At 47.0% G+C, this 25,623-nt stretch overlaps 1 protein-coding gene across 4 annotated transcripts; it reads left to right on the top strand.

Annotated features, from left to right (window-relative positions):
* The first annotated feature begins 1,072 nt into the window (after nt 1-1,072).
* Nucleotides 1,073-24,498, top strand: GPR173 (G protein-coupled receptor 173). Of its 4 annotated transcripts, XM_045799369.2 has the most exons (4): nt 1,073-1,783; nt 11,913-11,971; nt 15,342-15,477; nt 20,413-24,498. In XM_045799369.2, the coding sequence occupies exon 4, from the start codon at nt 20,510-20,512 to the stop codon at nt 21,629-21,631; it is 1,122 nt and encodes a 373-aa protein (XP_045655325.1). In that variant the 5' UTR covers nt 1,073-1,783; nt 11,913-11,971; nt 15,342-15,477; nt 20,413-20,509; the 3' UTR covers nt 21,632-24,498. The 4 variants fall into 4 exon arrangements, with proteins under 4 accessions (XP_045655325.1, XP_087716374.1, XP_087716375.1 ...); XM_087860248.1 differs by having other exon boundaries at nt 15,342-24,498; XM_087860249.1 differs by having other exon boundaries at nt 11,913-15,477.
* Nucleotides 24,499-25,623: the final 1,125 nt, after the last annotated feature.

Genomic DNA, 25,623 nt, shown 5'->3' with positions numbered 1-25,623 from the left:
TAAAAGAAAATTGTTTCTATGGAAACACTTGGAGTTTTTGAATACTGTGAATTCGCGAACCACTGCGGCATCATTTGGTCCCAATTAAATCCATTCAGGACAGATATTTTTTTCCTTGTCTTCAAATCTCTGCCTACTAAGCTTTCTCCTCACCTGTCCCATTCTGCTGTCCTGGAACATGGCCTTAGGTATGAGTATGTGCCTGTCTCCTGGCACAGAGAAAGTAGGGGTGGCCCGGGATGTGTCCTGAGAAGGGCTGTTCAGAGCTGAGCAGCGCTCCCTGCCCCTCTCCCACCACCAGCCCACAGGCCTTGGTGGGAAAATGCCCGCAGAACCCATTCTGAATGAGGTTATCTATCCTACCTCGCGCAGCCCTAAGCATCCCTCCCATCCCAAAGCTTTTGAGAACCTTCCACAGGACCTTTCTGCCCCGACCCGACCCGACCCAGGACCCTTATCCTTCCGTCCTCTGCACTTGTAGCCCAGGTGAGTTGCTCTCTCAGCAGCCTTTTGGCCACCTCTCCCCACCTCCACGCGTGCCTCCCTCAAACATCTCAGAAAGGCCGGAGTCTGACTTCCCCAGCCAGCTATTGTCCTGGCAGCACGGCCGCCACGCCAGCATCCCCACCCAGTCGGCCAGCCAGCCAGCCAGCCGGCTGCTCCCCAGCCTCGCCAGCCCCCACCCAGCCTCGCCCCGCCCCGCCCCACGGAGGACCAGGCTGGCGGCTGGGAGTCTCCCTGCCTGCTCAGCCTCCCTCCTTCCCTCCCTCTCCCTCCCTGCTTGCCTTCCTCCCCCGCCCGCCCCTGAGGCAGGGACCGTGCAAATCGAGGAGAGGGGGGACAGACAAGCTGGATGGGGTCCAGCTTAACGCCCTGGGATCCCCACTGATACCCCGTCCAGGCTGGGTGTCCCCAACATCTTGGGACCTGGATTTGTGTGAGCTGGAGTGGTTCCCAGGTCAGGAGCTTGCCTCCGGCAGGCCCACGGTACCCCCGTTTTGCATCAGGACACCCCCCCCCCGGATGCTCTGAGCCACCCTCCTCAACCCGGATCTAAAACCCGGGACACAGCTATCAGGCCAGCCTCTCTCTCCACCCCACCCCCTCTTTCTGGCGTCCATCCCCTCCCCAACAGCACCTCGGCTGCTGCCTCTGGCTGTGGACCTACACCTCTTCCCCATCCCCACCAGGCCTGGGAAGCGGGGTGAGCCTGGATGAGAGCCCCCCAATCTGGGGCTCTCCCAGGCCATGGCCAGAGTGCTCCCAGAGAGGAGCCATGGCCCCTGAGCATCTGCTAGAGGCTTGGCAGAGGCCCCGCGGGGACCGTGTCTTCTGAGGACAAAAGGCGGCGGCCAGCAAAGCAGACGGGGCGGGGGGAGGGGGGACCGGCAGCAGGGCGGGCAGACGGGTAGCAGGGGCCAGGACTGGCCCCCCTCCCAGCTTGGCGGTGGCATGAAGATGGGGGTGGGAGTGTGTAGTGGGGGAAGCACCTGCCTGGATCCTCACTTGCCAGCTACCTGGGCACCCCAAGGCTGTGTGCTGCCCACTTGGTGTTCCCCGACGCCCCCAGCCCTGCCCGGTGCACCCCTTCGGTGCCTGCTTCCCCCGCTGTCTGCGTTTTAGACCAGCCCGGCTGCTGTATCCACGGCAACAGAAGCAGGAGTGTCACTGGCCGCCAGATCACTGAGGGTCCCACAATGTGGCCTGGGCTGTGATTTATCCTGGGTGAGACAGCTTGAGCCCCCTCCCTGGATTCCAAGACAGCCCTGCTGAGAGAGCCCAGGTAAGTAGTCAGCATCCCTCCACCAAGGATGGGGGGGCTGAGATTTCTCTTCTGTCTCCCCACACATATTTCAGGGTCTCCATCACTGCCATGCTCTCTGTCTCTCTCTGACTCGGTTAGTGTGTCCCCCACCCCCCATCCCTGCTCCATCACAAGGACTACTTGGGCACCCAAGCCTGTAGAGTCCTCAAGCCATCTCCATCTTCTCAATCGCAAATGTCCCATGAGAAAGGGAACTACCACCTGTTTCCCCACTCCCCACACGGGGGTCTGTTTTTATCATTATGGTCGCGTTGGGGCATGAGGCTGTGTTAATAATCCCTTGTGTGCTAGCTGTGGAAGGCATGCCTGGGAGCCTGGCAGTGCTCTCCTAAATGCCTGCACCCTGGGCAGGCTCAGCCTCATGCAGCTGCCTCCTCTCCCTCTCCCTCCTCCTCCACTCTCCTCGAGGTTCCTTGGCCTGCATGCAGGATATGTGTGTTTCTGTGTGTGTGTGTGTGTGTGTGTGTGTGTGTGTGTGTGAGCAGGCAGGTGGGTAGACATGACAGAGAAGCCGATCCAAGCCCAGACCACCCCCCACTCTTTCTTTCCTTCTTCCCTCCCTCCCTACTTCCCTTCCTTTCTACTTTCCCGTCTCTCCCCACAGGTAGCACAGACTTTTGCTGGCTCTGCACTGAAGATATTGCTGTGATTCCCAGCTAGGGGCAGAAAGCCACTGTAGGGAAAGTGGGGTGGGGGTGGGAAGCACTTCCAGGCCCCAGGCTGCTTGATGGCTCTGTGGGGGCCAGGACCATGCCACACAACCTGCGGGGCCACAGTGTGGGTCCCAGCCTCCATCCAAGGCTCTCTATCTCTGTTTCACATGCCCGTGTTGTGTCTGGGATCCCCAGATCTTATGGTCTTGTGCACGGTGGCCAGTGGTCCCTATGCCTGGAAGGGCAGGAAAGCCGGATACATGGAGAACGTGGATTCTCCTGGGACACTTCCCCCAACTACTAGCTCTGCAACTTTAGTGAGAGTGTGCCACTTATTGAACCTCAGTTTTCCATCTGTCAAAGAGACCAGTAACCCTCCCATCATGGGCGTGTGTGGTGACTAAATGAGGCGGTGCATGCAAATAAAGGATGTGCATAGTAGTGGCACTGAAACAGTATCAGCAAAGCTCATGGTCGATATTGCTGATTATTCTTGATTAATATTGTTATTGATTATTTGGAGGAGGGACTGGCCCCTCTTCTCCAGGGTCTTGGCAGACATCTAGGGAGGACAGCAGGTAGGCAAATGGGGGTTGGGGAGTGGAGGGGAGGCAGGAGCAGCTCAATGTTGTCACTCTTCCTTTGTAGGGAGTGATAAGTGGTGGCTATGGGCAGAGCCTCCCACCCCCCTCCACTCCTTTCCCTGTACTTGCCCCTGCCCGCGCGCACACACACACACACACACACACACACACACACACACACACACACAGAGGCTTGAGCTCCCATGAGCTAGCAGAGGCCTGGCTTGCAGCCTGCACCATTCCTGGCCCTGGTGATGTAGGCGTCTCCCTGTTGAGGGGAGACTTGGCAAGAGTTGGGCCTGTGGTCAGTGGTTGGCAGTGCCTGGAGACAAGGCTGAAGCTTCTGAGATCGCAGGGCTTCTGGTAGTGCTGGGGTGTGGCCCATGCAGCAGTCAGACCCATGGAGGGACGGGTCCCAGGGATTTGCTAACCTAGAGCCTGGACTGGGGGGGACAGTGGGGTCTGCTGGCTGGTTTCTGGGTGTGGAGATGCGGTGGAACATTGAGTGAGGGGTGGGTGGCTGGAGGAAGGTCCTTACGGGCAGGGGAGGAGGAGGAGGAGGGGAAAATCTGAGACCCAGAAGACCCCATGGTGAGGGTTGGAAGGGGTGGGGCTTTGAGGTATAGAGTAGACTTTTCTGTAGAAGCATTTGGTGTGGAAGGGAGAGGACCCAGCCCATGGTTTGGAGGCATCTGGGCCTGAGAGTGGGTAGACATGTGTAACGATGTACGTGTGCAGTCTGTGAGTATATGTGTCTGTCCATGGGAATTGTGGATATATATGAGTCTGTGTGTGGACCAGACCACACGATGGTGTGTGCAAGTGTGTGAGTGTCTGGGTAGGCTTGTGTGTGTACAGGGGAGTGGGTATGACTTTGCATGTCTGTCTGGGTGAGCAAATGGGCATGTTTGATTCTGAGGCTGAGTTAAGATTGTGTTTCTGTGAGCCAACAGGCCTGTTGAATGTCTAGTTGTATATGTGTGTGGTATCAATTTGTCTTTGAGTGTCCGTGTCTGGTTATATGCGTGTGAGTATGAGGGTTTCAGAACGCCTGGGTATGCATGCCCAATTAAGTGAACGTCTAGCTGTCTCTGTGTATATTTGTATGTGACTATGTGCGCACATGAGTATAGGTATATCTAAATGGTGTGTTTGTGAGTGTAAGGGGGTGTGTGTGTCCATGCATGTATGGGAGTGTATGTGTGTGTCAATATGCTTCTGTGTGGGTCTGTCTGTCACGTATGTGTATGACTAGGTCTGTGTGTTGATGTCCATGTGGATTCTCCAACATTTTCAATTGTGTGTATGTCTCTGTGTGTGTGTGTTTGGGTTCATAGGTCTGTAGACAGACCTATGGGTTCACATCTGATTAGGGAGATATTAGTGTAGATGATCACCCTCATATAAAGAGAACTAATTGTGTGTGGGGGGAGTGTATGAATACATGTTTTGTTCATGAAAATGTTTTTTCTGGGTATGCCCATGTGTACACATTTGATTATGTATATAGGTATGGCTGTGGGGGGGATCTATGCCTGTGTATATATGCACAAAAGGCTGTGTGCATAGTTGAAAGAATGCATTTGGGTACATGTCTAATTGTGTTTGTGGGTACAATGTTACATGTGAGTGCAAGTCTGGTTGTGGTATGCATGAGTAACTAGATTTCATAATACCTGGTGCACATACCTCAATATGTGTTTTGTCTGAATTTCTGAGTACAAGTGTGAATGTGTGAGTGTGGATATGCCTGTGAGGGATCATGAGTGTATATGTGTGTGTATATGCTAATATGTGTGAACATCTGGCTGTGTGTGCATTTGAGTGAACATGTCTTTATATTTGCCCATGTGTTCACGTACATCTAAGTGTGTGTGTGTGTGAATATGCCTTTGTGTGCCTGTCTGAATGTACAGGTGTGTGAATGTACCAGTTTGTGTAGTTCTAATTATTTGTATATGTGTGTTTGTATTTATTCTGGAACATATATCATAGAACAGTTTAAGTGAATGTATATGCATGCCATACATACGTTTGTGTGTGTGTGTGTGTCTTTGCATGTGTATGTGCTAAGTGTTATCAATTCTTGTGCAGATGTACAAGGATGTGAGAATATGTGACTATTCTTCCATTTGTGCGTGTGTGTGAACATAGCTTTGTGTCCAAATCTATCTGACAATTTAAGTATAAATGAATATTTGTTTGCATAGCTTCTCATATGGATGTATGAACTGTGTTGAGCACACATCGTGTGCATTCCTATTATAATTGCATGAGTGTGTTTTTTAAGTACATTTGTGTCTTCATGTATGGTTATGCATATAGGAATGAATGACGTACATGTCTGTGTGCATGTGAATATGCTCATAGGCATACATGCCCAGTTGTATGTCTCTGTGTGTATTACAATGTCTGTATATGAATACATTGTCTCATTGACAAGCAGGTGCACATCTGGGTGTTTATGTACATGCGTACACCTACACATAAGTGTGTGTGCAAATGTTTATGTGGTCATATCTGGGTATATGTGTGTGTACATTTGGGATCCCACCTCTGTGTGTCATGTTTGTTCACTGTCTCATTGGGTGTGAGAGTCTGCCTGTCCGTGGACATGTGGAAGTATGCCTGAATGTATGTATACCTGTGTTTGTGAGTGAATGTGTGTCATTCACGGGCATTATGTCATGTGAATGTGTGCAATGAATGTACACCTATGTTTGAGAGTAAATGAATGTGCAGACGTGGGGCCAAGTGCAATGTGAGTGTGCATTGCTATAAGTGTGCCTGTGCATAGGGTAAGTGTAGGCATTTGTGCATGTGCCGGTCTGATGGTCTGTATGTGAGAGAGAGAGAGAGAGATTTGGCCTTAGGCCTATGCAGATGGGTCTAATCCCTGAGGGAGTGATAAAGGAGGGTATTTACAAGTCTGTGTGATGCTGTGTCTACACCCCAGCATGTATTGATGTGCATGTCTAAGACTCAGTGCACCTTGCTAGACCAAATCCGGCTCTGTGTAGACATCCTACAGGATGGCAACACCTGAGCAATCCATGACCCTCTTCTGGGGCCTCGCTGGCCTCAACCATGTGCTGGGCTTTTGCGGGGTGGTGGCCGGGGGGGGTGTCTCAGGATAATTCTTGTCATCATTCACACTCAAGAAGTAGGAATCAATCATGGCTGATGTCCCCCTAGGGAAGGGGGCCTGTGACCTTTTAGAAACGGGTTTCTTGAAACCCAAAGACCTCCCTTCCCATCCCCCCACCCTTGAAGGCCCAGGACAAAATGGCTTTGTATAATAGCTAAGGTTGGCAAATGGTTTTCACGGAGAGCACCCGAGTTATGCCAGCCAGGCAGAAATCTAGATGTCAATGTGTATGTATAAGTAAAGGTGTATCTGGGTAGAGTATAGTGTGTCTGTGTGTATATGTGTGTGTGTGTAGAAGGTGGTATATTTGATAAGAGAATGAGAAAATGAGGGAGTGAGAGGGGGAGGGAGGGAGAGGAAGGGAAGGGATCTGGGTTGTGTGTACATACGAGAAAGTCTGGGTAAGATATCTATGTGAGGCATTGGCTGTATTTGGGAGGGGTGAGTGTGAGTATGGGTGCATGTAAATGGTACATTTGTGAGGCGATATGAGAACATCAGCCTATTTGGGTGGAGGATATATGAGAGTTTGGGTATAGCTACGTGGGAATATGTGTGAGGCTGTGTGTTTTTGAGGAGTATGTGTGTATGGGTGTATCTGGATTGTGTGAGAGGGAGTGCGGGGGTGTCTGGATGATGTATGTGTTTTATAGTGTAGATGTATCTGTGTTGTGTTAAGACAACATGGGTGTTCCTGGGTAGAGTGTGTACATGAGGGAGAATGGGTGTAACGGGGTGGGAGCATTTAAGTATGGGTATATCTGGATGGTGTCTAGGTGGGTGAGCATATAAGTCTATTAGGCAAAGGAGATGTGTGATGGAATATATCTAGATGGTGCGTGTGTGTAAGAGAGAGAATTTGAGCACATCTAGGTGATGAAGGGGGTATGTGTGAATGTATATATAATTGGAGTATCTATGGATGGTGTGTGGGAGTGTATGTGGATGAGATGTGTGTGTAGTATGTGTGAGAGAGTTTGGGTGTATCTGCATTGTGTGTGTGGAGTGTGGGTATGATGGTGTTTAAGAGAGAGGGATCTGGATTGTGTGTATGTGTAGAAGAGAGTGCAGGTGTTTCTGAGTGTGGTGGGCATGTGACAGCATAGATATATCTGGTGGGAGGAATGTGTGGGTGTAGGTGGGTGGTTGTAAGTGTTTGGGTTTAACTGGATTGGGGGTATGAGTGGGTGTATCTGGATGTCGTGTGTGAGGTGTGGATATATCAGGATGGTGTGTGAGAGAGAGTGTAGTGGTACATGTTGGCTGTGTGAGACAGTGTGTGGGTATAGTTTGGGTGGAGTGTGTTTGAATATGAGTGCATCTAAATGGTGGGTGGGTGAAAGCGCAGGTGTATTTGGGTGGTGGAATGTGTAGTAAGGTGTATCTGGATGGTGTGCTCTAAGAGCTTTGGTTGTGTATCTGAGCATATATGTACTTGGGTATCTGTGTGAGGGTGTTTATAACTGGATGGGGTGTGTGAGAGGATTTGGGGGATATATCTGGGTGGAAAGTGTGTGTCTGGAGTGTGAGTACATCTGAGTGGTGTGGAGGGGATGAGAGCATGAGCTGAGCAGCGGAGTATCTGGGGAGGGATAAAGGGAAGGCATGTGTGAAAGTTGGATGTATCTGGGTGGGATGGGTATGTGTGAATGCAGATGTATTTAGATGGTAGTGGAGTGTATCTAGTTGATATGTGTGTATTTCAATGGTCCATTTGGGATGAATCTGGATGGTGTATATATGTTTTAGAGGGTGGATGTATCTGGGTTGGGTTCTGTGAGTGGGACTGTGTTTGGGGTATGTGTGTGTGTGTGTGTGTGTGTGTGTGTGTGTGTGTGTGAGAGAGAGAGAGAGAACAAGAGAAAATATGGGTATATATGGATAGGATTTGTGTGTGAACGGGTGTCTCTGGATAATGTGTGGGTATCTGTGTGTGTGTGAACGTACTTGGTTGGGAATTTGTGAGTGTGAGTATCCGGGTTGGCTGTGTGTAAGTGTAGCGTCTTTGAATGGTGTGTGTGTCATTGTGGGCGTGTGTCTTGATACCATGTGTGAAAGAGACTGTAGGTGTGCCTGGGTCAAATATGAGGGCTCTAGGTTAGGCGTTTCTATGGGTTAGAGTATATCTGAATGTTGCATATGAGAGTGTGTGTGTACTGAGTTGGGAGTTCCCCGTAAGTGTGGCTGTAGCTGGGTGGAGTGGCTGTGAATGTAGGGTATATTTGAGGTGTGTGTGTGTATGAGGATGGGATGTGTGTGAGAGAGTGTGGTTGTATCAGTACTGGGTATGTGTGCGAAAGTGGGTGTGTCTGAATGATGTGTGTAAGGAAGAGAATGTGCACCTATCTGGATTGAGGTGTGAGTGTGGGTGTATCTAAGTAAGAAGCATGGGCTTCTCTCTGGCTGGTGTGTGAGAGACAAGGTATATCTGGGTGGTGTGTGAAAGCGAGTATATAGGTCAATCTGTGTGGGGTGTGTGAGTATCTGGGTGAGGGTGTGTGCATGTGAGTGTATCTGCATAGTGTGTGTGAGAGTGTTTGGGTGTATTTGGGTGGGGAACGTATCTGAGAATGTGGGTGTATCTGCATGTGAGTGTGGATTTATCCAGATGGTTCATAGGTGGTGTATCTGGGTGTTTTGTGTGTATGATAGTGTGGGTGTGCCTGGGTGGGGTGTGTGATTGTGGGCGTGTATGTATGTGTATATCTTTCCTAGGGCATATATACCTCTCTAGAGTGTCTGTAAATGTCATCCGTATTTGTGTATGTGCTTACATGTGTGGCTATTGGTAGCCAAGTATGTTGGTACGTGGCCTGTGTGTGCATGTGTTTGTGCTAGAGTGGTGTGAATCTGTATGTGTGTGTGAGTGTGTTTCTCCACGTTAATAATTTCAGTGGGCAAGGTCTCTGGAGCCAGGCTCTGGGTTTGCATCCTAGTTCTGCCATTTATTAGCTGTGGGGCTTTGGGCAAGTCACCTAATCTCAAGTAAGCCCCCGTTTCTTATTTGTAAAGTAAGGATAATAATACTATCTATCTCATAGGGTGAAAATCAGATGAGTTAATGTTTGTGCCTGGCACATAATAAGTCCTCTGTTCCTTATCAGGTGTTAACCTGGTACTACAATTATTTCATGTGCCTGGTGTGTAAGTAACAGTATGTGTCCATCTGCAAGTGCAACGGAGTAGTTTCTATGTGCATATTTGCCCCATTATCTGTATCCATGTGTATATGTAAAAAAGTGAGTCGATTCTGTGTGTATGTGAGTGTTTTTATACATAAAACTGGCTTTATACTTATATGTGCCCCCAGTGTGTATATGAAACCATGAGTGTATGAGAAAGGAAGTGTGTGTCCAGGAGGTCAACGAAGGGGGTTTGGCCATGCATGTGTATTTCCCAGTGTACATCTGGGTGTATGAATGCACTCATCTGTGTCTGTGGTGATGTGTGTCCCTGTCAGTGCAGATGTTACCTGCATTGCTGGTATGCTGCGTATATAAGCACGTGTGTGCATGTATGCACGTGTGTGTGCGCACACACCAGTATGTTTTTATCTGAATATGTAAACAGGTAGTACCAGGTTTATATGTGGTGATGTGTGTGTGTGTGTGTGTGTGTGTGTATAAAGGATTTGTGCCCATATAGCCATGTACTAGGATGTATATATTTGTGTTGTATAAGTGAATGCATAGGTGTGAATGGGTGTGTGCATCTGAGGGTTTATGTCTGTCTGTGTTTATAAGCATTGGTAACTATGTGGTTATGTATGTGTGAGTCTGCATTGCTCTGTATAATGCCTGTCTATGTGTGTGTAGCAGTGAACCTGAGCGATATGCCAGTGTGTGTGAGCATGTCTGTACTGTGTGTATAATGTATGTGTATCAGGGCAAGTTTTGTACAAAATAGTGGATTTTATTTTTTTAATTTAAATTCAATTAATTAACATATAATGTATCATTGGTTTCAGAGGTAGAGGTCAGTGATTCATCGGTCTTATATAACATCCAGTGCTCATTACATCCCATGCCCTCCTCTATGTCCATCACCAAGTTACCCCATCCTTCTACCCGCCCCTCCAGTCAGCCTCAGTTTGTTTCCTATGATTAAGAGTCTCTTATGGTTTGTCTCCCTCTCTGATTTCATCTTGTTTTATTTTTTCCTCTCTTCCCCTATGATCCTCTGTTTTGTTTCTTAAATTCCACATATGAGTGAAATCATATGATAATGTTCTTTCTCTGATTGACTTATTTTACTTAGCATAATACCCTCTAGTTCCATCCACGTCATTGCAAATGGCAAGATGTCACTTTTTTTGATGGCTGAGTAGTATTCCATAAAATAGTGGATTTTAATCTCTTAATGTATGAGCCTGGGGTTGGGGAGGGCCTGGATCTATTGGATGTGAATCAGACTTAAACCCTGTGTGTGAATGTCTGTTCTTATGTCTGTGCATGCATGATTGTGTCTGAAAGCATGTAGGTCCATATGATTTGGTTATTTTTTTTAAGAGAGAGAGAGTGCGTGCACGCGGGAGCGTGGGGGGAGGAGCAGAGGGAGAGAGAGAATCTTAAGCAGCCTCCACACCCAGTGCAGAGCCCCAGTGGTGCTCGATCTCATGACCCTGAGATCATGACCTGAGCCGAAATCAAGAGTCAGTTGCTTAACTGACAGAACCACCCGGGTGCCCCAGGTCCATATGATTTGGTTTATTTGTGTATGTGCCTGCATGTGCCCATGTGTATGGTGAGTTTTTCTCTGCCTAGGTCTATATTTCTACTGAAGGGTGGCTATCTGTGTGTGTGTGTGTGTGTGTGTGTGTGTGTGTGTGTGTGTGTGTGTTTGCGTGGGTTTTGTATATCTTTGCATGATTTGCTGGAAGGTGGGTACCTACGCACATGCCTAACTTTCTGTGTGTGTGTGTGTGTGTGTGTGTGTGTGTGTGTGTGTGTGTTTGCGTGGGTTTTGTATATCTTTGCATGATTTGCTGGAAGGTGGGTACCTACGCACATGCCTAACTTTCTGTGTAGGAGAGGAGGGGTGTGTGTGTGTGTGTGTGTGTGTGTACCTGAACACATACACCTGATTGTGCTTATCAGCTGGTGTAAGTCTGGGTTTGAATCTTGATGTACATGTGTTCCTGTGTGCACTTATCTGTCCATGTGTGCTAGTGTGTCTATGCAATGTGACTGGATGTGAATGTCTTAGGGCATTCCCAATCTGGCACATGGGAAAGGTAAAATATCTGTATGGCACATTGGAGTAAACTGAAGAGGATTTAGGGGTACTGTGGTTTGGTGAAAAGAAATTCCTTACATTTTCTTTACATTATACAAATCGTGATGAGGAAAACAAAAATGCAGTTTTAGGGGAGTTATTAAATATTGAATTTGTATACAACTTTTGGTATACAACTTCCAAGTGAAATATTTTCAGGATTTTTTCATGGAACACTGAGCTCACGTCTGGAAACATAACTTTTATTCACTTGTGCAAATTTGTAATGGTCAGCATTCATGCCACTTCTGAGCCTTTGGTCACGACTGCCTTTATTTATTTTATGGTAATTTGACTCCTTTATGGACATTTTCATCATGATTTGGTAAAGTAGTTTGTGCGGAGCATCAATCTTCTACATCAAGTTATTGTTTTTCTTGGTAAAAACCCAGACAAAACAAACAAATAACCATTAATACTTTTGACAGGGATATAAGCTTCTATTGTGACCTGCTACTTCTTGATCTTGGAAAGCCTGTTGATGAAGGTAAGACCTAGTCTGTGAAGGTCGTGTGGGCACCGTTTGCCTTAATGTCCTCAGTAATTAGCTTGAATGTATGAAACGTAGCTGCATGATTCTGCAGGTCAGCAAAGTTCACCTTAAAAGCATTAGCTTTGCGGTCATTAGGTGCCATTTTGGTTTCTCTGAAGCTTTCACACCATACCAACCTTTCTTAAGAAATGCAACAACTAACTGCTTATTCATCCCTCTGTTTGACCTCCCTTTGATAACTCACTTGTTTTTGCCATGGCCAGGCAGAGACCCAGGTTTTATGCTCAAAATGGCTAATGACCTCCTCTGTCTCTTGGTGGTCACCATCAACAGGAAACTGCTAGCATGAGTAGGTGGCAGCAAATGACCAAAGAGTTTTTTGTTTTGTTTTGTTTTGTTTTGTTTACTGATTTAAACTCCTTTCTTATCAATAATCGGGACTTGGATAACTCATAGTCTTTGAATTTTGTGCTTCAAAGATAGGATCCTTCTTTAAATCTAACACTTCTTTCTTTTCTTTCAATCAAATGTGATGTTGAAATTCCTTGTAACAAATGCACGTGAATTTTGAATCCAACCAAAAAAATTTTCATTTTGAGTATTTCAAAATAATTGATGAAACTTTTGCCTTAAGTAGACACAGACATTGCTCTACTCATCTTAATAAGTATTTTTTAGTAGTCAACTTAATAACACCAACTAATTATCATCCAGGGAACCATACATGACCTCACTTCTAAGTTGAAGTTTGGTTTTGAATCCATAAACCTTGACAGTATACTTTCATATATTTTTGAGAGTCTTAATATTTTTTGATGTAATTTTATTCATGTGCTCAAAGAGCCATTTGTTGAAATGAGTAAGCATCAAATCTGCAAATGAGAATCATTCACAAAAAAAATGCTGAAATTTTTCTTTTAGTTCATAAATCTTTTACAGAATCCTTACATATTTAGGTTTAAAACAATAGAGAAAAGTGTACTGATCCCGAAGCTTCACAGAAATCCAACACACAGGTGGGTAGTATCTTGGGTTTAATCAAATTCACCTACCATCAATTACTGTGGAAATTAGACCTACAGGTAGACTTTTATAGGTGAGTGCTCCTTGGTGCATTAATCTTGGCATTTTCAGAACAAATTCCAGATATAAACTCCATGCCATCTCAACAGCAGCATCAGTCCACAGACTAAGGCAGAGTTTCCATAATATTAGAAAATATTGATGTATCATTTTGAATATTTCAACCTTAGTTTATTTTGGTGCTTCTTGCATTTCTCTTCAGGCTTTCTGACTAGTACTCTGAACTGAGCACAATTAATCAACATCTAGAGATGCATCAGTATAAAATGAAAACCCTTTTGATTCAGCAATCTTCTGAGTTAGTGTCATTTCACTGTCCTTTGACCCATCATCACTGTGTCTCCTAATAACAATATTTGAAAGTGACCTCTTTCCTATTCTTTTTACTTCATTGGTCCCAAATATGATGTGGACAATTTCCTGGCAGACTGCTAGAACTTTCCTGGCAGAATGCTGAGATACTACTGGCAGGGGCATCTTAGCTTTACTTGTTAATCATGCAATCCTGTCCCTAGCTGGTTGAACTCCATCTAAGAATTTTCTAACCCAAATTAAAAAGAAAAAGTAATGTTCTAACTCATCTCATAAAAGAGCCAGGTTTCTTAATTTGCATTTTGAGATGCTTTTAAAAGTCCAAATATTTCTCTTTGTAAGAGTGTTTCCTGGCCAGTTGACCAACATAGCCTACTGGGAAATCGTTTCTTTTTTAAAAATCTTGTTAATTTAAATTCAGTTAGCCAACATACATTAGTCTCAGATGTAGTATTCAACAATGTATCAGTTGCATATAACACCCAGTGCAAAATTTCTTTTGATAACTTTTCCCTACAAATTGGACATATAGGCTGAGGATGAGAGGCTTATTTGGCAGCTGAATCCAAATTTGGGACAATCCTCACTAAACTGGGGACAGCTTGGAGTTTCTGGAGGGCAGACTGTGTTTGTCTTGTGAGTCTCCTGATTTTCCAGCTTTAATCAAAAAGTCCATTTTGATAGGAAAAAATATCTTAAAAATTAAATCTAGTTGAATATGAAGTATTGAAGGGGCCAGCAGATCTTAGTGACTTCTGAAAACTGATTTAAAGCAAAAACAAATTTGAGGTCTTCTGCATTCTTAAAAGAACAGCACTCTGGAAACAAAGCCTTAAAGGTCTAGCTTTCCCTTTAATGAATCAATTCAATTCAACCACAGTCAGGCTTTATTCTTTTATTGACAAATATTTTTACCTAACAACAAAAGGTAATAATTTATTATGAAATAAATTATGAAATCCCACCAAGAATCAGTTTTGGCTAATTTTTAATATTAAAAGCCAGTCACAAGTAAATCAGTAAATAAACCAAGAAATAATAAAAATTATATTGTAACGTTTTTAAAAGAGTCCTTTTAGAAACACTGGGAAATACTTATGGATGAGTGGTATAATAGATATGCTTCAGAATACTCTGGAAGCGGGGGAAGTGGGTGAGGTTATAGGCAAAACAAGACCCTAAGGGTTGATCATTGGTGAATCTGGGCAATGGGTGCACTGAAGTTCATTACAGGACTCTTTCTACTTTTTTATTATTATTTTTTTAAAGATTTTATTTATTTGTCAGAAAGAGAGAGCACAAGCAGGGGGAGCAGCAGGCAGTGGGAGAAGCAGGCTCCCTGCTGAGCAAGGAGCCCAATGTGGGGCCTTGATCCCAGGACCCTGGGCTCATGACCTGAGCTGAAGGCAGATGCTTAACGAACTGAGCCACCCAGGCGTACCCTCTTTCTACTTTTTTTTTAAAAGATTTTATTTATTTATGTGACAGAGAGACAGCCATCGAGAGAGGGAACACAGCAGGGGAGTGGGAGAGGAAGAAGCAGGCTCCCAGAGGAGGAGCCTGATGTGGCACTTGATCCCGGAAAGCCATAATCACGCCCTGAGCCGAAGGCAGAAGCTTAACGACTGCGCCACCCAGGCGCCCCTCTCTTTCTACTTTTTTATATCTGAAATGTTCTATAAGGAAAAAATTTTTTATAAAGAAGGAACAATCAGGGCAATTAACAAAATAGTTATATTATCTTTAGGAATACCTGCTACTATATAATAATAATAATAATAATAATAATATAATAAAGCAACAGTCATGCAACTATTTTTGTAGGAAAAAAGTTGCGGAAAAATTTAAATAAGGTCAAATTAAAAAGAAAAACAAGTGTTGTACATGTATGGACAAAACCAAAAAACCTCACTGATGAACAAGAGTGGCAATCAAATTAATAATCAGACTATCTGGGATGTTTCAACAGGAAGCGATCCAAACATTTACAACCTCCCTTTGAGCCCCTAGAGCCTTTCTTGGTCTGGCTCCCTGCTATGGCAGGTGCCCCTCACCAGCCAAGCAGCTCTGCTGATGTTTCCACCTGCGCCTGAAGGAGTCTGCTGGTATGTGCATGTGTGCAAGTTTGTCTCTGGGTGTAGACCTATTGCGGGGTGTGTATATCAAGTAATGTGAGCAAGTTTGTGTGTGTACACATGTCTGTGTGTGCAAGAGTATACATGGGTGGTTTTTCTCTTTGTGGTTGGTTGTGCTTGCACGTTGCAAGCGGGTATGTGTGTGTTGGAGCTGGTATACTTCTCTACAGAAGTGAGTATGTACCTGAATGGGTATCTGTGTACCTGTGTCAGGATGTACGTGTCTGTTTTGCTGAGTGCGCCTAATTTATGTGAAAGGGTTTGGCTCAGTCGGCCTGTGTGTTAGAGTGTGTTAGAGTATGTACATGTATGTATATGTAAGGAGTTTTTGCTTGTCTGGTTTTTTCTCCATGTAAATGTATCTGTGGATATCTGAGGGGGATTCTGTCTGTGTGTACATACATGTGTGTGTTTGTGTGTGTGTATGGATGTAGTAGGTTTCAAGTGCATGTGAGTATGGTGGCATATGTAAGTGACTTCGAGTGTTATTGTGTAAGAGTATTTGTATGTGATGATATAGGTATGCCACTGTGTACATGCCTGTGTCACAGAAGTTTATCTGATTATGTGAGAGGATTTGAATAATCAGGTAGATTGTATATATGAGTCTATGTGTGAGTAGGTTTGCATATGTGTATCTATCTGTCAGGATTTGAGTGTTCATCTGTGTGTGTGCGCGTGTGTGTGTGTGTTAGGGGAGTTATAATTGTGGGTTTATGAGCCATTGCACATGTGTGTGTCTCAGTGTGTTGGTGTATATGAGCAGTTCTCAGCCCTCTCATAGCTAACACTCTCTTTTATGTAACGTATTTTGTAACACCCCTTTACTAAACAGACATGAAGTTCTTAGATAATATAATCTCTCTGCACATATAATTTAAAAAGAAAATCCATATAGTAACTATTTCATATATTATGCATACTGTATTAACCCTAATACAAATAAATTAATTAAAGGAAAGTGATTTATAAGGTAGTAATTTGTATTTTGATATATGAATGTTTGGGCATGGCACTCCCCAGGAAATTCAGTAAGGTAGTTAGAGGCTTGTAACATCTTATGAGTAAATGTGGATTTGGAAGGGGAAAAAGTCAGAAGCTGCCCCTTGCTCAAAGTGCAGGAAAATGACAGGCAAAGGCCTAGGGGTGAGATTTTCCAAAATAGTTAACAACTCAAAAAAAAGTGCTCCCCCAAGCAAAGTGCAGTTTCTTCTGGACTTACTTGCCAGCCATATTCTTGAGTAATTCAGGGTATATTAAACTAGTGGGAAATTTGTATTTATATGTGAAATAGAGTAATTAGATTCAAGGTTCAGTTCATTACGAGCCCAAAGTCCTAGGGGACTTGGGACATATGTTGACTGTGTGGGACTGCCTCACACATCACTGGATGGCCAGCATCCTTGCCCTGGACCCCTAAATGTTAGAAGGAAGTCCTACACTCCAGCATCGTGGCAACAAAAAATGCTCCTGGAGATTTCCAAAATGTCCCCTAGGGGGCAGTAACGCCTTTGTTGAAGATGATGCACTGGTGTTTAGATGGGTATACTGTGCCTGTGAAAAAAGGCCCCATAGAACATATACCGTGTGTGCGCATGCGTGCGAGGCAACGTCCGTACGTGTGAGCTGGTTGCTGTCCTTAGGTCTCCATAGCAGGAGCCTATGTCTCTGTGTGAGCGTGTGAGTAGTTGTCTGCGTATCTTTCTGAGGGCGTCTGGGCACGAGCAGGTGTGTATGTGTTGTGTGCATTTGCTCACACTTTTAGCCTAGGATGGGCCCACGCTGTGGCTGCCAGTCTGCTCTGAAGAACCGTCTCCTCGCTTGTAGAGTCGCCCCAGCTTTCCAGGCAACACCAGGGTTTTGTTCGTTTGCTGCTATTGTTTTGTGTTTTGTTCATTTTAGTGTGTTTTTTGTTTTGTTTTCTTTTGTTTTCACTGAGACTCTGGGCTACAAATTATCCACCTTCTGGATCTTAGTGTGTTTCTCTGTGTCTCCCTCTCTCTCCATCTTTATTTCTGCTTCTCTCTGTCTCTATCTCTGCCTCTCTCCCGACCTGTCTCTCTATCTCTCTATTCTCTCTTTCCTGGCGTTATCCCTCTCCTATCTCTCTGTTGTTGTCTTTCTCTTTCTCCCTCCCTCCTTCCCTCTCTCCCTTTGTCTCTCTCACTTTTCTCTCTCTCCTTCCTTCTCTGTCTCTCTTTCTCTCTGTCTCTTCTGTCTCTATTTCTCTTCTGTCTCATACTCTGTTTCTATGTGTGTCTCTCTCTTTTTTCTCACTCTTCTTTCCCTTTTTGTCTCTATTTCTATCTCTTCCTGTTTGTGTGTAAGGCCTGCTCCCCTTTCTCTGTTTATTTCTCCCCTTCTCCCTCCTATGTCTGTCTTTCTCTCACAAACCTCTCTCCTCTGTCACTCTGTGTGTCTCTCTGTTTCTCTTTTATATTCAATCTCTCTCTGTCTCTACTGCTTTCCCCCTGCTTCCCCTCAAGGCTAAGGAGTGTGTGTGTATGTGTGTACACATTTACAAACCCCCAGCTATCAGCTGGGCCACAGTTCTGTGGGAGCTGTCAGGCCTTGAGGGGGCTGAAAGAGGGCCCACCAACCCCACTTCTCCCAAGCCCCTGCCCTAGCACCTTCTCATGGCCTATTGGCACTGTGTCTGAGACTTCGGGGTGCCATCAAAAGAGATTGGCCCCAGGTGGCTGTGGCAGGCCAGGTTGGAGCGAGCTGGGAAACAATACCGAGGGGTGACTTCCTGGGAGGGAGAAGGTAGAAAGGCTCCACTCAGCCTCGTGTACCTCAACCTCAAGCCCATCCCAGCCCCAACAATAGTTCTGAGCTTGCTGCCTTCCCTCTGGGACCTACCACATTACGTTATCACACTCCTTTCCCCCTGCCCCCTGCTCACACACACCAGGAGCCCTCCTGTTTCCCCCTCAAGCCTTGCCTGTGCCCTCCCACTCCTGTACTGCCCAGGCTGCTCTTTCAGCAAATCCTACCTGAATGCCTCCAGGCAACCCTCCCTGAGCCACCAGCCCATTCAGTCCCACATCCAATTGATCTGACAGCCTTTGACTGAGGACTTACTGTGTGCTCTGCACTGCTCTTCTAGAGGAGAATGTCTGAGTCTCTAATCCCCGCCCTTGTGGAGCTTTCATTCTAATAGGGAGAGGCAGACAATAAACTGAATTTTAAGTAAATTATATAGTGCATTAGAAGAGATAAGTTCTACAAAGAAAAATAAAGCTGGGCAAGGGACACAGAGTGCTCTTAGTTCTCATCTGATTTACTGCAGGAGCCTCCTATGTAGTCTCCCTACTTCCACCTTTGCCCCACCTGGTCTCTGCTCCCCACAGCAGCAAGGGGGATCCTTTTCAACCCCAAGTCATATCACATCTTGCCTCTGCTCCCATGGCTCCCATCTCACTCAGAGTAAAAGTCACAGTCCTCACCGTGGCCTGCATGATCTGGCCACACCACCTTTCTGACCTTACCTCCCCCCATTTTCTGATCACTCACTCTATTCCACACATAGTGGCCTCCTTGCTCTTCCCCAAATACACCATGTGTGATCCCACCTCAGAGCCTTTGCGCTGGCTGTTCCCTCTGCCTGGACTTCTATTCCCTCCAATATCCACATGGCCCACTCTCACCTCCTTTAAGTCTTTGCTTAGATGACACTTCCTCAGTGAAGCCTTCTCTGTCCATTTCATCTAAAAGTATACCTTGCCCACCCCTAGCATTTCCTATCCCCTTTCTCTCCTTTCCTTTTCTTTTTAGGACCTTATCATCATCTGACCTACTATACTTCACCTATACATCTTCTTTATCATCTAGAATATCAGCTCCATATGGGCAGGGATCCTTTTCTATCTGGTTCACAGCTGTGTCCCCAGTGCCTGGCACACAGTAGATGCTCAATAAATCGGTTTTCAGTGAAGAAATGCACACAAGCACACTCATATCTTTATATTCACAATACTCCCTGCCCCACTTAAAATAAAAACCCAAGTCCTTGTCATGGCCCACAGCCCTATACAATCTGGTTCCAGACACCTCTGTGACTTCACTTTCTACCACTGTCTCCCCCGCCTTTCCTTTCCCAACCACACTGGTCTTCCCACTCTTTCTTGAGGACGCTAAGCACATTCCTGATCATGAATTAAAAAGCCCATTTAATGGGTGACTACCAGCATTAACAAAAAAAAATCATGAAATAGAATAGACCTAACGGGGTACATTACACATAGGATCAGTACTGTTTTGTGAAACTTTTGGTTCAGTTATGTGTGTACTCGTGTATGTGTACCAGGTTGTGATGTCAAATGTTTGGCTTACTATGGGTAGCAGTCAAAAAAGTTTGAAGAACATAACCTCAGGGCTTTGCAAAGGGGGAGAGGAGCTGCACCAACATCCCCGCCCCACAGACCCACCAATGGAGGAAACAGGTAACAGAGGACATCCAGAGAGGTGAAGCAGCCCCCTCACCCAGCAAGGAGGGGGTAGGAGCAGCAGTGGGCGAGGGACAGAGCCTGACACCAGTTCGGGAGTATGTGTGGAGGCCATGTAGCCCCACTAACACTGCCCTTTCTGTTTCTTCCTCTCCTTTCCATCTGTTCTCACTGTCTCTTTTTCTTGTGTTTCTATCTCTCTTTCTCTCTCCATCTCTATCTTTCCTTTCCCTCTCTCCCTGTCTCTCTGGTTCTGTTTCTTCTAATCTCTTCTCATTCTCATCCCCCTATTTCCCTCTCAATTTGTATCCATTGATATCTTTGTCACCATTTTTTTTATTCTATCCTTTCTCACTCTGTCTCTGTGCCTCTGCCCGCGTTTTTCTCTCTGGCTCTCTCCTGCCGTCATCTCTCTGTCTCTCTGTGTCTGTGTCTCCCCCATTATCCCCATTTGCAGGTGCAGCCCAGCAGGACAACTGATGGAGTCCCCCAGGGCCCATCGAATACCGGACTGGCTGATCCCTTAGGGTTGGGAGCAGCCCCTGCCCCTCAGTATGGCCAACACTACTGGAGAGCCTGAAGAGGTGAGCGGCGCACTGTCCCCGCCATCGGCATCAGCTTATGTGAAGCTGGTGCTGCTGGGACTGATCATGTGCGTAAGCCTAGCAGGCAACGCCATCTTGTCCCTGCTGGTGCTCAAGGAGCGTGCCCTGCACAAGGCTCCTTATTACTTTCTGCTGGACCTGTGCCTGGCCGACGGCATACGCTCTGCCGTCTGCTTCCCCTTTGTGCTGGCTTCTGTGCGCCATGGCTCCTCATGGACCTTCAGTGCGCTCAGCTGCAAGATTGTGGCCTTTATGGCAGTGCTCTTTTGCTTCCATGCGGCCTTCATGCTGTTCTGCATCAGCGTCACCCGCTACATGGCCATCGCCCACCACCGCTTCTACGCCAAGCGCATGACACTCTGGACATGCGCAGCTGTCATCTGCATGGCCTGGACCCTGTCTGTGGCCATGGCCTTCCCACCCGTCTTTGATGTGGGCACCTACAAGTTTATCCGTGAGGAGGACCAGTGCATCTTTGAGCATCGCTACTTCAAGGCCAATGACACGCTGGGCTTCATGCTTATGTTGGCTGTGCTCATGGCAGCTACACATGCTGTCTATGGCAAGCTGCTCCTCTTCGAGTATCGTCACCGCAAGATGAAGCCAGTGCAGATGGTGCCAGCCATCAGCCAGAACTGGACATTCCATGGCCCTGGGGCCACTGGCCAGGCTGCTGCCAACTGGATCGCTGGCTTTGGCCGTGGGCCCATGCCACCAACCCTGCTGGGTATCAGGCAGAATGGGCACGCAGCCAGCCGGCGGCTGCTGGGCATGGACGAGGTCAAGGGTGAAAAGCAGCTGGGCCGTATGTTCTACGCGATCACACTGCTCTTCTTGCTCCTCTGGTCACCCTACATCGTGGCCTGCTACTGGCGAGTGTTTGTGAAAGCCTGTGCCGTGCCCCACCGTTACCTGGCCACCGCTGTTTGGATGAGCTTCGCCCAGGCTGCTGTCAACCCGATCGTCTGCTTCCTGCTCAACAAGGACCTCAAGAAGTGCCTGAGGACTCACGCTCCCTGCTGGGGCACAGGAGGTGTCCCGGCTCCCAGAGAACCCTACTGTGTCATGTGAAGCAAGCTGGTAGGCAGACAGGCAGGGAGAAGGTCATGGCTACGGAGATGGGGCCAGCAGTAAGGAAAGGGTGGGCCCCATACAGGAGCCTGTCTTTCTGAGCTCCAGCCCTAGCCCCTCAAACCACCCGGAATCTAGGCACCTTTGCCAACACCTCCCCAGGGTTGGAGACTAGGGTGGGGGACTGGGAAAGAGGCGTTTCTAATTCTGTGGGGCCTGTCTCCGCTGCCTCCTTCTCCACTTCTACAATCTCTCTCCTTTCCTCTCTCTCTCTCTCTCTCTTTCTCTCTCTTTCTTCCTCTCTCTCTCAGAAGTGACAATTCAGAAAAAGAAAATAAGACTGAAATGCAGGTTTTTCTACTAACAGCTGAGGAGACAGGCTTTCTTGCTTTAATGTCTCTCCTTCTGACATTGTCCAGAAGGGGGAAATTTGTCCTGTAAAATAGACTTCCAGAGCTCTTATTGCCCCCTCTGCTCCCATGCACCCTCCCCTTCTGAGTCCTTTAGCAAGGGCTGGATGTTTAGGGAGAAATTCATCTGCTGACAACAGGGACCAAAGGGGGTGCTGGGTCCCCAGGGAGCAGAGACGTTTAATTGCTATGTTGTGTGCAATGTTGTTTTAAGCTAACCCTGGTCCAAAGCCTGGTTTCCTCTCCCTCCCCACCATGTCCTGACCTCCCAAGTGTTTCTTGAGCATCTGTTCAAGAAGCCAGAGGGGAGGGAGAAGGACCCCTGGGATGGGCCCAGGCTAGGTGAAGAACGGGATGTGAGCTGCACGCCTGGAGCTGAAGAGACCTGAGCTTGGCTGCATTCTTTCGAGCTGCCTCCTGGATCCCCAGCCCCCAACTCTTCTTCCTGAGGATGGAAATCCACTCCAGCCCCACTAGGGCTGATGTGGGTGCCATACAGGGAGGAACATACCCCCAGGGAAGTATAGGGAGGGAGCCAAACTCCCCAGAGTAACTGGATCCCAGTGCCTGGGGTCAGAGCAGAACTCAACCCCAGAATTGTCTCCTGGGTTCACACTATTCTTCTGAGGATGAAAAGTTGGGGGGTGGCCTTGGTATAACACATAGTGGTATAAGCTCCAAGGCACTGTGGACTTGAGTCCATTCCTATCTGACCTCTTTTTGTCCCCTTCAAGCCTCGGGGACCTCAAGCCCCTCTTGGTAGCCCTTGGCCTTCTGCGCCCTCAGCCCCCAACTTCCTTCCCCTGAATAGCCCTTCTCCCCCTCCCTCCACCCAAAGTGGAGCAGACTGCAGCCAGATTCTCCAGGTGGGAGAGCCCAAGCCTCCCTCCCAGGGCAGAGTCCACTCTGGGCTCATATCACTGCCAGTTCTTATGGACTGGTGAGCCAAGCTGGCATTCCTTTGCCTGGCCTTGCCCAGATTCTTTGTCTCCCTCTCATTTCCTGAGGGAGGGGGAGATCTGTATTTATCTACCCCCTTTCCCTTCCTGATAGAAGCCGTTGTCCTAAGCTCCCTCCCTACCCCCAAGACAGCCCCAGAACTGGGGAAGCCTTGACCCAAGAGGAATGGGGAGGGCACTCTAGGCAGGAGAGACATTAATGAGCCTGGCTGTGGAGTGACCCTGGAAAGGCAGGCCAGAGTGGCTGAGAGGCTGGGGTGGAGGGTACCTGTTCTCTCAGTGATAGTGATGGGGGTGCCTTTCCCAGGGAGTGGGGTGGGAGGGAACCACAGGGGTGGGAGTAGGTAGGGTATATTCTGGAGGGTTTTCCTCCATTTCTTTTTTCTAACTGCCTGGATTCACCATTGGATTTTGTAAATGGAAAACTGAAAAGAACAATGCTATATTGGATGTTTTCTCTTTCTGACTCTGTGTGTGTGTGTGTGTGTGTGTGTGTGTGTGTGTGTGCGTGTGTGTCCTGTCTGCGTGACCACATGTGGGGAAGTATGGTCAAGTGGGACTGTGTCTGTGTGACTTTGTGTGGGGAGGCACCACTGCCTGGTACACACATGTGAGCAAATGCCTGTATGTGGAGACATATGGCACACACACACATACATGTATGCACCTAATTGAAAGGAGACGAACTAGACTATGTGCCAGCATTGGGAGCTAGAGTGGTCCGAGAAAAGAATTTTAAAACCGTACATATGTATGCAGCAAGAGGGTAGACTCCCATCTCGTAAAATCTTCCTCCTTTGTCCCAGGCTCTGAACATGAGGGATAGAATACTTGAGAATCCCATCTCTTCCCGAAGCCTGGAGCCCCTGGGTACCATTCCAACTCCTGTATCAGTCTCCTCTCCAAAACGCAAATGAGGTGTTTCTGAAAGTGGACCACTTTGGAGAACAGGGACTGTGATTTGGGGATCAAACTTGAATGGGGGAACTAGCGGGATTAGAAAATGCCCCCTACAAAGTAATGACTTCTGGAAGGACTGCTCAGTCTGGGATGGGAGCCCTTCTGAACAGTCCACTGTATACAGCTGGAACTTCGGTAAGCTTTGACTAAATTCAGAGGAGGGATATTACAGGGGAGAAAAAGCCAAGCCTGGGAGTCTACCCAGCTAGCCTGCTCCCTGGGCACTCAATTACTTTACTATTTATTTACTTATTCTCTCAGGTGCACAGAATTGAGTTGACCATACTCCTCAGTTCTTGGCACACTACATCATCGTTGGTCCATGCGAGTCCCTTTTATTCTTTGCTTTGTTTTGTTTCTTCCCCTTCATCACCCATCCCTGATCCAATACCCCCTCGCACATAGGCACCCACTCTCGTGTATTTAATGTATGTCCTTCCAATTCACCGTTCATGTGTTTATTTACATATATGTGTATCTGAAAAATATATGGTATTGTTATGTGTTTTAATTTACATAAACAGTATTGTACTATAAATCTTGTTCTGTTTCTTTTTTCACTCAACATTCTGTTTTTGAGAGATCCAGCCTTGTTGCTGTACTTAGATCTAATTCATCCTAGCGGTCCATCTACATATATCACATTTTTCTTATCCATTCCCCTGGTGATGGGTCTCTAGGTCGCCTCCAATTTTCTGCTACCACAGAAAAGCTGCAATGGGCAGTTTCCTACATGTCTTAAGGATGCCTAATTTAGAGGAGAGGAAACTGAAGCTCAGAGAGAGGGAGTGATTTGGTTAGGGTTACAAAGTGAGCAGCACCCCCGTGATATGAATCCCAGACCAAAGCCACAACCCCACCACCATGCCTCAGGAAAAGACCATCAATCTGGCCCCCCAAAATCTAAAATACAATTAAAAACGGCATACGCTGAGGAAAGGATTGGAAGGAGGGCAAGTATCGAGTGGATGAAGAGATATAAAATCCTAGAAAAATCTAGCGGATGAACGGAATCACAATCATTTTAATGACGCAGAAGAAGTTACTTTTTGTGTGCGATTATTTCTAGAGCCATTTTGCAGAGATGCAAAACGCCACATCAAAATCCGACCCCAAACCAAAGGTCCTAGGTTTCTAAATGCCAGGCTCCTTTAGGGCAACCCTAGCCCCGGGGGCCACATCACGGTTCGTCACAGCAGCAAACGCCAGGAATAGAGTAAGGGGCAGATTTAAGAAGTGCGTAGTTGCCGAGGGGAGGGCAGAGAAAGGGGAAAACGATAGCGAGGCTCTCCCAATTTTATTTGAGCACATCCTGCTCAGAGCCTGCGTTTGTTTTTTTTTTTGTTTTGTTTTTTGGTCTTCAGAGCCACTGGTACTTTTCCCATTGGATAAAACGCAGGAAGGGTGAGGGAGAGGGGCTTCTTCCCCTTAGCTTTCCTTGCAGCCAACCGCCCTGCAGTTTCCCTCTCGTCGCTGGGGGAGTCAGCCCGATGATTGGCGGGCCCGAGAGGAGCCAATCGGAAAACGATGAGGTGCGGTGTTGGCAAGCAGATTGCGTGAGAGCGGGCAGAGGTCGAGGGGGAGCGAGCGCCTCGGCGGAGGCTAGCAGCCAATGGAGAGACACAACGGGCCCTTTACGTCAGGGAGGGGGCGGGTCCTGGAC

This window comes from Ursus americanus, chromosome X (genome assembly GCF_024610735.1).
Source record: "Ursus americanus isolate L20-20 chromosome X, mUrsAme1.1.p, whole genome shotgun sequence".
In the NCBI taxonomy this organism is placed as follows: domain Eukaryota; kingdom Metazoa; phylum Chordata; class Mammalia; order Carnivora; family Ursidae; genus Ursus; species Ursus americanus.
Note: the sequence above shows the minus strand (reverse complement) of the source record. Positions and strands in the feature narration are given on the sequence as shown.